Here is a 17,571-nt window from a genome sequence, read left to right on the forward strand (position 1 = left end):
ACGAACAGACATTTTTCTAAAGAAGACACGTAGCTGGCCAAAAGACCCATGAAAAGATGCTCAATGTCACTCATTATCAAGGAAATGCAAATCAGAACTACAATGATATATCAACTTGCACTCGTCAGAATGGCTAAAATCAACAATACAAGAAACAGCACGCATCGGTGAGGACGTGGAGAATGGAAACCCTCTTGCACCATTGGTAGAAATGTCAAATGGTACAGCCACTCTGGAAAACAGTATGGAGGTTCCTCAGAAAGTTAAAAATAGAAGTACCCAATGATACAGCACTACTAGTTATGTGCACAAAGATTAGAAAAATACTAATTAAAAGGGATACATGCATCTCAGTGCTTATCTGCAATAGTCAAATAATAGAAACAACCCACGTGTCCATTGACTGATCAATGCATTAAGAAGATATGATATATAGATACAGATAAAGACATAGATATAGATAAAATGAAATATTGCTCAGCCATAAAACAATGAAACCTTGCCATTTATAATGACATAGATGAGGGGAGAGTTATGTTAAGTGAAATAAGTTGCTCAAAGAAGATAAATATCGTACAAATTCACTCACATGTGGAATTTAAGAAAAAAAACAAATAAGCAAAGGGGAAAAAAGAGACAGAGAAAGGCAAACCAAGAAACAGACACTTAACTATAGAGAACAAACTAACGGTTACCAGAAGGGAGGTGACTGGGGGGATGGATTAAATAGGAGATGGGAATTAAGGAATGTACTTTTCGTGTTGAGCACTGGGTGTTACTTTGGAGGTGTTGAATCACTATACTGTACATTTGAAACTAATATTACATTGCATGTTCCATAATTGGAATTTAAATAAAAATTTTAAGAAGAGAATTTACGACAAAAAAAAAAAAAAAAAAGAAGAGAATTTACGGATTCATAACAGAATGTCAGGAACACCAAAAATGCACTATGCATGCGTTTATTTCAAAATTCATTTTCAGAACCCACTCTGTGCACAGCCAGTTTTAATAGTATGTCAGTAGAAAGAGCGGTGCTGTGTACGAAGTAACCATCAAAGAGTTATTCTCTCCACTAATCAGAAAATTCCAGATTACTGTCCTTCACTTTTCCCAAAATAATCATACAAAGGAAGGATTCTTTAGAGCTCATTGCTCTCACTGTCAAAGAATAGCCATTACCTTAGTGGTTTACTCAAGGGTGTATTATGGAAATGTCTGTGATACCCTTGAAGCAGTGGGTCAGAAGGCTTAAAGGAAGCCCTAAGTCGACTTTCCAGGCACCAGTGCCATAGCAGCACTGAGAATAGTTCAGGAGCTGGCTGTCTCACTTTTCCCATTTTCGTTCCCAACATCCTGAGGTAAACAGGCTTGCCCAGAGTCCTCAAAGTCCTTAGAAATCTGTTTTTTAAGAAGAACTTTTGCATCACTTGCCACAGTCTCAAGGACAATATTTTGAAGGTAGAAAATCTTGTTAAAGCAAATACCAGAGGCAATGGGTCCTCCAAGAACAGGGAAGAATTTTTCCACATATCTCCACAGTTTTTCTCCTAAGGATTTCTCATCCTTCTCAACTGAGAGCAAATGGGGAAACTTAAGATTTTCCTTGAGTTTCTCCACCGATACGTTCAAGTCCTTGGCTATGATTTTCAGGGATGAGTCATCCAGCCCAAAGTAAACCCTGTAGAGGGTTAAAGTGTCCTTTAAAGTCTCTATATCTTTATCACTGATGTAACCCATCATAGGGACAAAGGCCGATGCTCCAGCCTTTATGGCCTCCAGCCAGACCTTCTGTCTCAGGGAGTCCCTCTTTTGGTCAATGGTGGCCTCAGTAATATTCGGCAGGTGTTGCATAAAGATGTGGCGCTTATGCTCTGGGAGGTCCCTCAGAAGGGTACTCTCCAGCCTGGGGAAATCATAGTCAGCCAACTCAAAGCTCGAGATTAAGAAGACCTGAGGATCCCTCACATTGGCCTCTTTAAGTTTCTTCTCACAATCATCGCGGATCTGTTTCAGGGTTTCTTGTTCATTAAATTTGTTGGGTTGACTCCTTTTTACGTTACTTAAATCACTGTCTATTTTAGTTCGAACAAAGTAGAAATTCTTCTTCATTTTTTCAATTGCTGTAGACAGTTGTGCATCATTGCTTTTGAAGCGGGTAGCGGAGATGATGATAAAGAAGTCATACTCCCTAAATTTCATTTTCTCCAGATACTCATGAGGCTGAAATTTAGTGGTCCCTATGCCAGGCAGGTCCCATAATGTCACATTGGGAAACTTTGGGTGTTCATATTTCGTTCTCTCCATGGTTGTCTCTACCGGCCCAGTAGCGGCAGCCCCTTCCTCCTCAGCCCCCAAGCCCCGTATGGCATTGATGAAGCTGGACTTCCCTGTCCCAGACTCCCCAGTCACAGCGATGCTCAGTGGGGCATTATCGATATCTCTCAATGCCTTATTGATGACAGAAACCGCACTCTGAAGGTCCCCCGCTTTCAGGCTTGATTGAATTGACTTGCTGGCTTCCTGAGAGATGATTTTGCTTTCCATCTTGAAGTCCTTAAAAAACTTCTCGAAGCTGGAGGCCAAATCACCACCATGAGAGGGTTGGGAAGAGGTGGACTGACCCATGGCTAGAGCAGGGGAAGGCACTATGGGGAGAAGAGAAGAGGGAAGGAAAAATAGTTAGTATAACAAAGGGTGGCTTGGGCTGTGCTCTTAGGGACAGTATAACATCAGTCCTGGCCACAACATTGTCTCCAGCAGCCCTTCCCTTTCTGTCCAGACATTCTGTAGACTTTCTGACCTGGATGTAAAATTTGGCCTTGCTCAGTCTCTTCCCTTATCTTGGAAAGTCCTTCTTCTTTAAGATACTCTTCATTCCTACAGAATAATTTCAAAGCCTGATTCTTTTATCCAAACTTTCCTGTCCACATTACTCTTTGTTTATCTTGCTTTAGTTTTCTAAAAACTGACTCTGGAGTCAGAGTCAGGCTTGGGAATGCATTAGAGTGTCTGGTCCCCAGGCCCTCTCCTTTTTCCTACTAAAGTGTCTGAAGTAGTCTTTTCATCTGTTGCCTCGGGGTTTGCTGGCCAAACTTGACAGACAACAGAGTTTTTAGATCAGGAAGCAAGTCACTTCAAGTCACCACTGATGTTGTGCCAGCACACAGGCTGGAGAGGTGAGCTTGGGCTAAAACTGAAGGATCAGACACATCTTCCAGGGGCTTCCTGGCAGCCATTGGCTGAAGCCAATGGAGGATGCAAATGCAAGATGGAGGATGGCAAAAGCAAATTTTGGAAGAAATTATTTAGAGCAAGTGTACAAGGTCTGAACTGACACACATATGACTAGGGCATGGAAACATTCTCTTAGAAGAAAAAACTGGGAATCTAGCTTGCAAGGGGTAGCTATTAAGCAACTTAAGAAAGCACTTGTGAATGCTCAGCAGGAACATTCAGATGCAGAAGAGTAGGAATCTTGACCAAGTGGCATGTGCAGGGTCAACCCCTTGCTGTGTGGAGAGCAAACACTATCACCCCTTTGGGCAGCAGGCAGGACAAAAAGCAGAATTGCAAACACTGAGTGTGAAAGAAGCGTACACAATTAGGGCCTCAGGGAGGAGCCAACGAGATGAGACTTCAGCCCTATCAGGTGTGGTCTCATGCCTGCGCATTCTCAGGGGATGTAGGAGCAAATACACAGGGGAGTGAGGAAATCTCTGACTGAGACAAGTCCTGAGGAATAGAACAAATAAAGCAAAAGGAAATCAAACGATGGGGTAGGAAAAGCAAACAGTTGTGGACAGCAAGATCCTATGTGCTGAGCAAATTTCAGGCTCACAAAAGCCATGCCCTCAGCTGATGTTGTATGTGATGTCCTGTTATTTATTATTTTCTGCTGCGACAGCAATGCAGGGAGAGCAGGGGCAGAGTACCTTATGGTATCCCTGAGAGCTTGTATTCCGATTGCTGGCAGTGGGTCCTCTGTGGCTGCGGTAGAAATGGGAGGAAATGTGAGAAATCCATGCCAGTAAACCTTAGGTGAACATCTAGACACACATTTCTTATCTCATCTTATCAACAACATGACTCACGGACTTTATAGTTCTACAGAGCCATGTGTTAAGAAGAAAGGCACAGGGTCATAACAGAGCCACTTAAGCTAGTGCCCCAAGTCAGTTAACCAAGGCTTAATACCTAAAAGCAGTCTCAACCTCCAGGGATGTAATCTTTCAGGAGTCAACAAGGCTATTTCCCGACTAAAAACTATACTGACAGATCCCCATCTCTCCCTTAGGAGGGCAAACTTGGCTAAAACAATGGATTCTTTTCTGCTTTCTCTCTGTGCTTAAAAACTTTTCCCTTTCTGTAGTTTGATAGAGCTCCTTTCTATTTGCTAGGTGGGATACTGGCTGATTCATAAGTCTTTTAAGAAATCCAATTAGGTTGGGCGCCTGGGTGGCTCAGTGGGTTAAGCCTCTGTTTTAGGCTGAGGTCATGAGCTCAGGGTCTGTGGACTGAGTCCCCCATCAGGTTCTCTGCTTGGCAGGGAGCCTGCTCCCTCCTTTCTCTCTCTCTCTGCCTACTTGTGATCTCCCTCTGTCAAATAAATAAATAAAAATCTTAAATAAATAAATAAATAAATCCAATTAGGTCTCCAAAGCAAACTTTTGACTCTATCTGGGGAGAAAAAGAAACACAGGGGTGGCACCCCATGAATCCTTTTGAGTTCAGAGTCTTTCTCAATATTTCCAAGGGCCACCAGTAAGTCCGTCTTGGTTTGAGCTCTTTTTTGCAGTACAATTCCTGACTGAATTGCCTCTCAAGTCCAGGTTAATGGATCACTCTGTCACAGACGCGGAAGGCAGTGACAGAGCACGAGCCCTTGGCCCTTGGCTCAGACACAAGTCCACCCTGGAATCCCTGCCCCAGTTCCAGGCCACAGTCTGTATTTACTGGTCTTTCCTGGCTTAGTCTCTTGCCCACTTCCTGTCTGCAGACTTTATTAGTGGAACCTGCTGGTTTAGTCCATGATGGACATTGGTTTTGATGTATAGAGGGCACTCTATTGAACAGTTCCTCGTAACTTGTAAACCTAGCCCCTGGATCTGAACTCAGATTCCAAGTTGGGAACTGCTGGTTGCAGTGACAGTTCTCCGTGTGTGTGGATCAGGCTGCAGTTCCCCTTCTTGGAGATGTGTTGGTTCAATCCTTGTCCCAGTCCCTGGCTATTTGGGTACTGATGGTGTGCATAGTTCCATTACCTCAGTACTCTTATTTTCTGTTCATGTGTACATGAGATTAAGCCTTGGTTTAAAGAAAAATAATAAATAAGTAAAATGAGTACATAAATAAATAAATATATGGGATCTTTAAAATCCAGAGTTAAGTGCTCTATCCTCCAGCACATTATTGTATACCTAAGAACTATGATTCTACAAGCTATAAGCATCTACAAGCCCGTTTTGTGTCCTAACAACTTGACTTGATAACGTTCAGGTTGGTAGCCACAGAGCAAGGCCAGACAACAGTGTGAACCGCTCCCTATTTCTCAGGGTCATGAGATCAAGTCCTGCATTGGATTCCATCAAAGCACAGAGTCAACTTGAGAATCTTTCCTCCCTCTGTCCCTCCCCCTGCTTCCACACATGCTCTCCCTCTTTCTCTCTAAAAAATTTAAAAAAAAATCCTTTTATAAAATCCCTTTAAAAAAAGAATTAGTATATAAAATATATGAGGAACTGATACAACTCAACACCCAAAAAACAAATAACCCAATTTAAAAATGGCAAAAGACGTGAGCAGACATTTTGTCAGACAAGACATCCAGATGGACAACACACATATGAGAAGATAAACGTCATCACTCATCATCAGGGAAATGCCAGTCAAAATTAAAATGAGATACCACACGCATGTCATAATGGCTAAAATGAACAACCAAGAAACAAGAAGTGTTGCTGAGGGTGTGCAGATAAAGGAATGCGGTACATAGGTGGTGGGAATGACTGGTGTAGCCACTGTGGATAAGAGTACGGAGGGCCCTCAAAAAGATAAAAATGGAACCACCCTACCATCCAGTGATTGGACTACAGGTACTATTTGGTACTATTTACCCCCAACATAGAGAAACCCTAATTCAAAGGGATGCAAGCACCCCTCTGTTCACTGCAGCATTATTTACAATAGTCAGATTAAGGAAGCTGCCCAAGTGTCCACTGATAGATGAGTGGATAAAGAAGATGTGCTACATATTATTTAGTCATAGAAGGAATGAAATCTCACCATTCGTAATGACATGGATGGAGTTTGAGAGTATCATGTTAAGTGAAATAAGTCAGTCAGACGTAGACCAATACCATATGATTTCACTCATATGTGGAATGTAAGGAAAAAAGCTAATGAGCAAAAGGAAAAAAAGTGACTGAGAGAGACAAACCAAGAAATAGACTGTTAACTATAGAGAACAAACTGTTGGTTACCAGAGGGGAAGTGAGTGGGGATGGATGAAACAGGTGATGGGTGTTAAAGGGTACACTTACTATGATGAGCACTGAGTCATGTACAGAACTGTCGAATCACTCAATTGTGCGCTTCAAGCTAATGTAACACTGTATGTTAACTATACAGGCATTAAAATTAAAAACAATAAATGGGAGAATAATTGTGATGTCTCATGATGTGTGATTACTCCTTTTATGGGTGATCTAAGCATAATAATTAAGAACAAGCATACGGGCATCTGCCTGGGTGGCTCAGTGGGCTAAAGCCTCTGCCTTTGGCTCTGGTCATGATCCCAGGGTCCTGGGATGGAGCCCCACATCGGGCTCTCTTCTCAGCGGGGAGCCTGCTTCCTCCTCTCTCTCTGCCTGCCTCTCTGCCTACTTGTGATCTCTGTCCTTCAAATAAATAAGTAAAATCTTTTTTTTTTTTTTTAATTTTTATTTCTTTGACAGAGAGAAATCACAACTAGGCAGAGAGGCAGGCAGAGAGAGAGGAGGAAGCAGGCTCCCTGCCAAGCAGAGAGCCCCATGCGGGGCTCGATCCCAGGACCCTGGGACCATGACCTGAGCTGAAGGCAGAGGCTTTAACCCACTGAGCCACCCAGGCGCCCCAATAAGTAAAATCTTAAAAAGAAAAAAAAAGAACAAGCATATTGAATAAATGTATAAATAACATTTTTAAAAATTTTAGGTGAACCTGTAGGGGCCCCTCTATGGTTCCGGCCTTATGCCATGTGACTCTTGATCTTGGGGTTGTAAGTTCAAGCCCCATGTTAGGCGTAGAGCTTAAAACAAATAAATTATTAGGTAAGCTTTTAAATAGTTTCCAAAATCTTTCTGCTAAACTGAAATCTTATAGTTCTGCTGAGTTAGACTAAGTAATGATTTAAGTTAAATTCATTAAATATTTAGATCATTTCCAAATAACATAAAATAATGAAACATTAATTACTAAAATCGGGTTTCCCTAATTTTGTTTTTTTATTAAACATAAATATAGGTCTGTTGGTAAACTTTTTTGGAGTCCTTTACTGAAAGGTGTACTATTAAAAAAAAACACACACATTTGTAGAAATTACAAAATGTATTTCTAAATTTGCCAATCTAAAGAATGCTGGTGTAACACAGTTAACTCATGCTTACTATTTCATTTTCACTAGAAATTAAAGTATCTAAGTAAGGGCGAAGAACTCTAATTAACTAATGTGGCTAGAGCTAGTAAAAATAAAAAAGGAAATATCTCTTAATAAAAGAAAAGTAAAAAAAAAATGTATGTGGATTGGTGATGCACTTTTTTTGAGGCAGAAGAAAGTTGTAAAAAGATTGTGAAAAAGGAATCTTTGGAAAGGAATTTTATGCATGGTCAGGACTGATTCACATTGGGATGAAAGAATTTTAATACAAAAGAAATTTGAGGGGGAGATGAACCATGAGACTGTGGACTCAGAAACACACTGAGGGTTTTGGAGAGGAGGGGGCGGGGGATGGGTGAGCCAGGTGGTGGGTGTTAAGGAGGGCATGTATTGCATAGAGCACTGGGCCTGGTGCGTAAACAATGAACTCTGGAACATTGAAAAGAAATTTAAATAAATAATTTTTTTTTTAAAAAAGTAAGCTCGTGCAAAATTAGAATTTGGTTTCTTGCCTGTCAAAAAGACAAAGTTTTCTTTGTTCTTCCAGGATTTAATCTGCTTTTGGTAGTAGGTTGTGAAAGACCATTTAAGTGATCTTCCTAGAAAACAAAGATCCTATGTTTTATGTTCTATTTGTGTAGGTATATAAGCATTCTAGAAATTAGGTGAAATTCCTGGAAATTTGATATGTCTTAGTATAATGTTATCCTGCATAATTACTCTCTTATCTTCTGAAATTGTTGTCATCAAAACTGAGGCTCGGGGCGCCTGGGTGGCTCAGTGGGTTAAAGCCTCTACCGTCGGTTCAGGTCATGATCTCAGGGTCCTGGGATCGAGTCCCACATCAGGCTTTCAGCTCCATGGAGAGCCTGTTTCCCTCTCTCTCTCTACCTGCCTCTTTGTCTACTTGGGATCTCTCTCTGTCTGTCAAATAAATAAGTAAGAAAAAATTTTTGAAAAAAAAAAAAAACAAAACTGAGGCTCACACTGAAAGGACTGAAACAGAGTACCAGGAAAATGTCCCAGCTGACTCTCATGCAAAGACAGTCGGCAAAAGTATCTATAAAGAATGCGGCGCATGTGGGTAACATCCGCCTCTGTAAAAATGTCCCCTCATTGTGAGATTTCTGCCATTCTGATGCCAGGGTAACATGGCAACCCTCTGCTTCTGAATCAGAGAAAATGAAATACATAAACCATGGCTTTAAGTTGAACGAACAGTTAAGGCTTTGGGAAACCCAAGGCAGCTGCTTGGTTTTCCTTGGCTCACTAGCAAACTCCACGGTGTTTTTTGTTTGTTTATTTGCTTTTTTCATTCCTTCACCCATCACCGTGCATTTAAGATGATTCAAACTATGACTACATGGTGGAGGGAAGACTTCTATAAAGTCGTGGGAACAGCTTGCCAGCAATTTCTGACTTGTCAGACCCATTATCCTGGAAAAATTATTTTTGCCCTCAGAGGACTCACATCACCTCTTTTGAGAGACATTTGAACACCCAGAGCTGGTCTTTATGCAGCTGTCACCTAGCCTGAGTCATCAATGTGTTCTTCTTACTGTACGTGTGTTTTCCAGTTCAGGTGAAGTTTGCCCTGCTGCAAAGCAGATGCCCTCACAGTGGGAAAGGAACTGTCAATGATTTCTTTCTTTTTCTCTTCCCCTCTTCCTTTAAAAACATTTCCCTTCCTACAGCTCAGTGGAGCCCCTTTCTGTTTGCTAGACAAGACGGTGCCCAATTTATGAATCATATAATAAAGTTAATCATCCTTTAAAATGTATTTATTTGAGGGGCACCTGGGTGGCTCAGTGGGTTAAAGCCTCTGCCTTCAGATCAGGTCATGATCCTAGGGTCCTGGGATGGAGCCCTGTATCGGGTTCTCTGTTTAGTGGGGAGTCTGCTTCCTCCTTTCTCTCTCTCTGCCTGCCTCTCTACCTACTTGTGATCTCTGTCAAAAAATAAATAAATAAAATCTTTAAAAAAATATTTATTTGAATTGTGTCATTAACAGATAATACATGCATTGTCTCCCCCACAGAAAGGCAGTTAGGCATGAGATGGGGAGTAGGGGGTGTCTGATCAGGAAGCTCTTGGGGAAAAGCCCCATCCACTGACACCCCAGACATTCACATGATCCTTCTGCAGTTCACAGGAATAAAGTTTGTCCTCCAACCTCCCTCTGAAAATGTCCCAAATAGTTAAATGCTCTAAATGGCTCACAGCCATCCACCAGACATCCTGCTCCTCAGCCTTTCAAGTCCACAGAAACTGAGGTCAAGCATCCAGGCTCTCCCAAGCTGAGACATACAAATCTGTGATTTCTTGCTTACCAGCTCCTGGAGGGAAAGAGACTTCTGGTGTCAGCGTTGAGCTCTGAACGTGTCCCCGGGCAGCTCAGGAGATGCTGAGCCTGGTGGACGTGCCCCCTGCAGCCCAGAGCAGGAGCACTGCTCAGCTCAGACTGGCCTTGCACTGGAACATGTCCTGTGTGCTGGTGTGGTCACTGCAGAGAGAAAGAGCTGATTGTCGTCTGGAATGTCTATACTGCCTGTGAGGAGCACTCAGGACTTAAATAATCTCTGGTCTCTGCTCCACCCTCAGAAGAATCTGACCAATAGTAAAAAGCAGCAGCCATCACATTGCAGAGCCCTGCATTTCCCGGAATAGAAAGTGAAATTGAAGCTCTGAGGGCTCCTTTTCCGAGAAACACAGCCATCACCAGGAAGGGAAACTGAAAGGCATCAGGACCATTGATATGGTGTGTTTTTAGCTTCATGAGTCAGAAGAGGACAGAGGATCCCAGGCAGCAGGCTTTTCAGTGACCCCAAAGGACACCTAACTGAGCCCCAGACTCCAGGCCAGGCAGAATCTGAATGCACATTCAGAGAACACAGTCTTGGGAAAATGACAGTCATGCCTCACCTGTTAACCTCAGACTGCTCATACTCTATGGGAAGTGAAGACTAGCAAAGAGGGTACCTAGTCCTAGTCACTGGTTCCTGGCAAGAGCTTCAGAATCCCTGGGTATTTCCTGACTGTTGGAAGCTGACTTTGTTTTGCTAATGAAGTGATTCCAGGCAGGATCCTCAATTGCTTCAGGTCAGTGACTGGAGAAGAGGGTAGACACTGAGCTCAATTAAGTAGCCAGTGATTTAAGCAATCCTGTCTTTGTGATGAAACATCAACCAAAACCCTAGACACCAAGGCTCAGTGGGCTTCTTAGTTATGTTTGCATTGATGTTCTGGAAGGTTGCATACTCTAGCTCCATGGACAGAGGCATGGAAGGGTTGTACTCCCCACCAGAACCCACCCTATGTGTATCCTTTTAAATAAAATCGGACTTGTAAGTGTAACACTTGTCTGACTCATGTGAATCATTCTGATCAATTAGCAAGCCTGAGGGGGTTACAGGACCTCTCTAATTTGTAGACAGTTGGAGATCCAGGTGGCCTAGGGACCTCCCCCGCCCCCCAGTGCAGCTGGTGTCTGAAGTGAGAGTAGTCTTCTGAAGGACTGAGTCCTGAAACCTAGGGAGTCTTTGCATGGTTAGTGCAGGAATTAAAAGACAGTATAACCAATTGGCGTGGAAACTGAATAGGGAGTAACCCTGTGTCCTGGGGAGCCATATCCTGGCTTTAATTTTTCTTTTCATATTTTTAAAATATAAATCTTCTATATAGTTTACAATTCGAAGGGTATAAAATGTATGCAATAATATGTCCCTCCACTGAGGGACAATGGGCCTTTGTCAAGTGTCTGTGCTAGAGAGACCATGTCATCCTTATAGGTCCATTTTATGAATGTATGAGCAAATATGCACAATCCATTTTCTACTATTTATAAAAATGGCAGCCTTCCTTACATAACGTCCCGCACCTTGGATTTTTCATTTGATATTTGGTAATAGTTGTGGACATGTACACTCAACCCTCCTCCTTTTAAAATAGTGTACACCTGAAATTAATGGAAGAGTGTACGTTAACTAACCGGAATTTAAAAACAAAAGAAAAAAATAAATTATGTAAAATAAAATAACAAAAGAATAAAAATATTTTTATTAATATGTTTTCAAGTAAACATCTGTTTTACTGACAAGTAGGTTAAGAAATAAGACCTAGGTGAACTATGGCTCAATAAAACTGTCGTTTTAAAAAAGGGGAAAAAGAAATGGGACTTGCCGTTAACCCAGTAAAGTCTGGTGATGCCCTGCAAATAGCAAGTCCCTCTTCCAATGTGGAGTTTCTTCCCCTTTTTTTTTTTTAATTGAAGCACAATTAACATAAAATGTTCTATTAGCTTTAAGTGCACATAATATGAATATAATAGCTGTAGACATTACTCAAAGCTCTCCTTGGTAAATATGTCACCCTCTGTCACCACAGAACATTGTTACAATATTATTTATATTCCCTATGTTGTACCACTCATCTCTGTGATTTATATTCTTTACAGATGGAAGTTTGTACCTCTTAATCTCCTTCATTTATTTTGCCTTTCCCTCCTCCCCTAACCTTGCCTCCCCTGAGGCAGCTACTAATTTGTTCGCTGTATTTCGTAGTGTTTTTTTGTTGTCTGTTTAGATGCCACATATAAGTAAAATTATATCATATTTGTCTTTATTTTTCTGAATTATTTCAATTAGTATAAGACCTTGTAAGCCCATCCATGTCATTCTTTATGGCCGAGTAATATTCCATTGTATATAGTACATGGTCTATTTCTATTGGTCTATCAGTGCACACTTGCATTGCTTCCATATCTTGACTATTGTAACTAATGCTGCAATAAACATAGAGATGCAGATACCTTTTTGAGTTAGTGCTATTGTTTGCTTTAGGTAAATTCCCAGGAATGAAATTACTGGGTTAGGTGATACTTTTATTTTTAATTTTTTGAGGAAATTGCATTCAGCTTTCCACAGTGGTTGCACCGATTTATATTCCTGCAACAATACATGATATTTCCTTTTTCCCACATCCTCACCAATACTTGTTACTTTTTATCTTTTTAATACTAGCCATTCTGACCGGTTGAGATGTTGAGATGATGTCTCATTGTTGTTATGATTTGTGTTCCCTTGATGATTATTGATGTTGAACATCTTTTCATAACTATTGGTATATGTTTTTGGTTTTGTTATATCTACTCAGGTCCTCTGCCTATTTTTAAATTGGATATCTTTTTCCGTGTTGAGTTGTAGAAGTTCTTTATACATTATCTGTATTAACACCTTATCAGATGTATCATTTGCAAATATCTTCTTCATTTGCTAGGCTGCCTTTTGTTTTGTTTATTGTTTCCTTCACTTTAAAAAAGCCTTTGTTTTGTCATGGTCATAATGGCTTATTATTGTTTCTGTTTATCCTGCCTGGAGAGACATATCCATAAATATGTTCCTGAGAGAGATGTCCAAGTGATTATTGCATATATTTTTTAAATTTTTATTTATTTTTTAAATTTCTTTTCAGTGTTCCAGAATTCATTGTTTTGAGCACCACACCCAGTGCTCCATGCAGTACCTGCCCTCCATAATATCCACCACCAGGCTCACCCAACCTCCGACCCTCTCCCCTCCAAAACCCTCAGTTTGTTTCTCAGAGTTCGCAGTATCTCAGGGTTCGTTTCCCCCTCTGATTTCCCCCAACTCACTTCTCTTCTCCATCTCCCAATGTCCCCGTGTTATTCCTTATGCTCCACGAGTAAGTGAAATCAAATGATAGTTGACTTTCTTTGCTTGGCTTATTTCACTAGCATAATCTCTTCCAGTCCCGTCCATGTTGATACAAAAGTTGGGTATTCATCCTTTCTGATGGAAACATAATACTCCATGGTACATGGACCACATCTTCCTTATCCATTTGTCTGTTGAAGGGCATTTTCATTCTTTCCACAGTTTGGTGACTGTGGCCATTGCTGCTAAGAACATTGGGGTACAGATGGCCCTTCTTTTCACTACAACTGTGTCTTTGGGGTAAATACCCAGCAGTGCAATTATATTTTTTAGGAGTATTATGGTCTCGTGTCTCACATTTAGGTATTTAATCCATTTTGAGTTTATTTTGCAGTATGGTATAAAAAGTAGTTCAGTTTCATTCTTTTGCATGTAGCTGTCCAGTTTTCCCAAAAACTCATTTGTTGAAAAAATTGTCTCTTTCCTTTGTGTGTTCTTCCCTATTTTGTTGTACATTAATTGACCATATATGTACAGCTTTATTTCTAGATGAAAATTCTGTCCCATTGATCTCGTGTCAATTCGTGTACTAACACCATACTGTTTTGATTTCTACAGCTTTGTAATAAAACCTGAAGTCTGGAATTGGGATGTTTCCAGCGTTGTTTTTCTTTTCCAAGACTACTTTGGCTGTTTTGGGTCTTGTGTGGTTCCACACGAATTTTAAGATTGTTTGCTCTAGTTCTGTGAAAATTGCTGTTGGTATTTGGACGAACTGCATTAAATCTCTACACTATTATGCATTACATGGACATTTTAACCGTATTTGTTCTTCAAATCCATGAGCATGGGGTGTCCTTCCATGCATTTGTGTCGTCTTCAGTTTCTCTCATCACTGTTTTATAGTTTTCGGGGTGTAGGTCTTTCACCTCTTCAGTTATTTATGTCCAGATATTTCATTACTTTTGGTGCAATTTTAAATGGGATTGTTTTCATAATTTCTCTCTGCTGCTTATTTTTTTAAATTTTTATTTATTTATTTTCTCAGCGTAACAGTATTCATTGTTTTTGCACAACACCCAGTGCTTCATGCAATACGTGCCCTCCCTATTACCCACCACCTGGTTCCCCCAACCTCCCAGCCCCCGCCCCTTCAAAACCCTCAGGTTGATTTTCAGAGTCCATATTCTCTTATGGTTCACCTCCCCTTCAAATTTCCCTCAACTTCCTTCTCCTCTCCATCTCCCAATGTCCTCCATGTCATTTGTTATGCTCCACAAATAAGTGAAACCATGAGATACTTGACTCTCTCTACTTGACTTATTTCACTCAGCATAATCACTTCCAGTCCCATCCATGTTGCTACAAAAGTTGGGTATTCATCCTTTCTTTTTTTTTTTTATAAACATATAATGTATTTTTATCCCCAGGGGTAGAGGTCTGTGAATCACCAGGTTTACACACTTCACAGCACTCACCATAGCACATACCCTCCCCAATGTCCATAACCACCTCACCCTCTCCCAACCCCACCTCCCCCCAGGAACCCCCAGTTTGTTTTGTGAGATTAAGAGTCACTTATGGTTTGTCTCCCTCCCAATCCCATCTTGTTTCATTTATTCTTCTCCTATCCCCCTAACCCCCCATGTTGCATCTCCACGTCCTCATATCAGGAGATCATGCTGCTTCATTATTACTTTATATAAATGCAGTGGATTTCTGTATACTGATTCTGTATCTTGTGACCTTACCTAATTCACTGATGAGTTCTAGTAGGCTTTTGGTGGAGTATTTAGGGTTTCTTTCTTATTTTTTTTTTAATGTATCATGTATCACGTCATCTGTAATAGTGTAAGTTTTACTTTATCCTTAACAAATGTTTTAAATATTTTGTTTATTTATTTGAGAGTGAGAGAGAGTAAGAGGGAACATGAGTGGATGGAGAGAAGGGCAAAAGGAGAGGGGGAAGCAGGTTTCCCACTGAGCAGGGAGCCCAATGGGAGGCTCAATCCCAGAATCCTAAGATCATGACCTGAGCTAGAGGCAGACACTTAGCTGACTGAACTATCCAGGAGCCCCAAGACCCGGGGATCTTGAAAAGGTCATGGCTCTGGGGGGAGAGTAAGGTTGTGTAAGTCCCAAAGCTGGCCACATCAGGTTGATGAGATGAAAAAGGACTTATTCCGTGTTCATGCTCTTTATAAGAACAGATTGTGTGTAGTGGTAAGATGGCAAGCAGCGTGGACTTTGAGAGTGTAAATTCAGCACTTGGGATGCGTATCAAAACCTAAGGAACAGAATATTTAAGTTCAATGTCCCTTATAAGAGGGTCAATAACTCCTTTCCTTTGAATATTTTAAACATCTGTTATACATGAAGCAATACAAACAATCATCCACTGTCTCCCTTACTGACAACCTTCTGCCCTACAGGAGACCCCTTCTGAGCCGTGGATGAGCAAGGAATGCTCAGGGGATTGTGGGCCAGTAGTGTCTTCCTCTACACCTCTGTGCCGTCCACTCTCTGGGGAGAACTTTCAGATTAATGGAGCATTTGAGGGACAGCCTCCCCCATATATACCTGTTACACCATAAAGCACCCACCCTATACCACTGATGGAGAAAATAGTGGGAAAATCTTAATTATAGTAACAGCAAGTATAACTATTCTGGATCTTGGAGGCAGATATTGTTCATGGCACTCAGGTCCCTTTTTGTAAATTTGACGTAGAAATTTCTGTGGAAGGAAAAACACTATTCTTCCAATTTGCCCAATGAATTCATCTTTGTTTTCCAGTCCCATTCTTAATTCACCTTCACTCTCTTCTATCTCCCGCGCCTCATTGTGCCCTGTTCACAAGTCCCTTGGCCCATCTAGTGTTGGTAAAGTCTTAGAAATACAAACTCTGACTTTGTTCCCTCCACTCTGTTCCCCCATAGTATCTGGAAATATGACATCATAGAACATTGCCCTTTTCCTCTTTCTATAGTGCCCTCCTACATGATAAATTATCTACTTGGACATGTTCCCATATTAGTGGATTTCACATAGTTTGCTGATGAAAGTATTGATATGATGACTGGGGGAAATCCTTCATAAAAAGCCAATGGACAATTGTTACCTTGATTGCTACTGAATGTTTATTACCTGACTAAATCAAACACATGTAAACTACCTCATAACATGTGAGAATAATGAAAAACATGGGGTGCATTTCTGTCATGATTTAAGCAATACAGACCTGAGTGCAGGGAGAGACCATAGTCAAATCCCTGTTGACAGTGGAGTATCAGTGTAGAACAGGACCCCACCACTGACAGAACCTAACACAATTTGTTGTTCTGTTAGGCAATTTGACCCATCTTTGTGGCACCTTCTTCTCCCCGCCCCTCCCCCACCCCCGTGGCATCACACCCAGTAAACATTCACTAAATTCCAAATTTTCTTCCATTTTAGAAACAGCTTCACACACAATGCTTCTCTCTTCTTCAAAGAGGATGGCATGAGCAGTGGGATGAAATATTACCTCTCCACCAGCTGCCACTGTCATTCAACCCTCCAAAGCACAAGACAGTATCTCCTCATTGCAAGTACACCACTGGCTCCCTCAACAGCTCCAGAAAAATAAGAGATTTCTGATATCAGAGGTCATTAATGTTTCCACTTACATAGCTGAAAATGCTAATGCAAATTAGCTCTCTGGTTTCTTAAATCCGTTCATGAGGGCTGAAAATGTCAAGATTAACAAAGAGCTCCCTTGAGTCCCAGGCTCCTGTGAGCACCCCTACATAACTGACCTCCCTGGGAAATGCAGGCACTGGGGCCTCCTGTGATCACTGCCCTGAGCAAGGGGCTGGAGAGTCTCTGTCATGCCTGGGTAAAGTATGAAAACAACAGGAAGGATGACAGCCTCAGACTTGAGCCCCTCCTTCAGGAAGACTTGGCTGAACTTTGCAGCCCACATTTACAGAACATGAAAGTGAAACCACCATTAAAGTGTTTTGACTTCTGCTGGCTCAGGGAGTGAGGGGAGGGCAGAGAGTCACCAGGGGTAATGGGAGGCAGGTCTCCAATGACCTCTGATGTCACCTAGCCAAGACTCCCATGGGAGTCCTGGAGGCAGTGAGGAAGACTGTGAGCAATTTTCTAAAGCTTCTAGAGAATGAGAGAAGCATTTCCCTTCAGAAAGGAGAGGGACTATATCATTTCTCTGTGGGTTTTTTTTTTTTCTTTCATTTTTAGGTTCCCTGTTGCTGACTGTCA

At 41.3% G+C, this 17,571-nt stretch overlaps 1 protein-coding gene across 2 annotated transcripts; it reads right to left on the reverse strand.

Annotated features, from left to right (window-relative positions):
• Positions 1-1,062: 1,062 nt before the first annotated feature.
• Positions 1,063-10,176, reverse strand: LOC123939074 (T-cell-specific guanine nucleotide triphosphate-binding protein 2-like). Of its 2 annotated transcripts, XM_046000949.1 has the most exons (3): positions 9,967-10,176; positions 3,936-3,990; positions 1,063-2,648 (listed from the first exon to the last, which is right to left on the reverse strand). In XM_046000949.1, exon 3 carries the CDS (start codon positions 2,626-2,628, stop codon positions 1,312-1,314), a length of 1,317 nt encoding a protein of 438 aa, XP_045856905.1. In that variant the 5' UTR covers positions 2,629-2,648; positions 3,936-3,990; positions 9,967-10,176; the 3' UTR covers positions 1,063-1,311. The 2 variants fall into 2 exon arrangements, with proteins under 2 accessions (XP_045856905.1, XP_045856906.1); XM_046000950.1 differs by lacking the exon at positions 3,936-3,990.
• Positions 10,177-17,571: the final 7,395 nt, after the last annotated feature.

Source organism: Meles meles, chromosome 3 (assembly GCF_922984935.1).
Source record: "Meles meles chromosome 3, mMelMel3.1 paternal haplotype, whole genome shotgun sequence".
NCBI classification, from domain to species: domain Eukaryota; kingdom Metazoa; phylum Chordata; class Mammalia; order Carnivora; family Mustelidae; genus Meles; species Meles meles.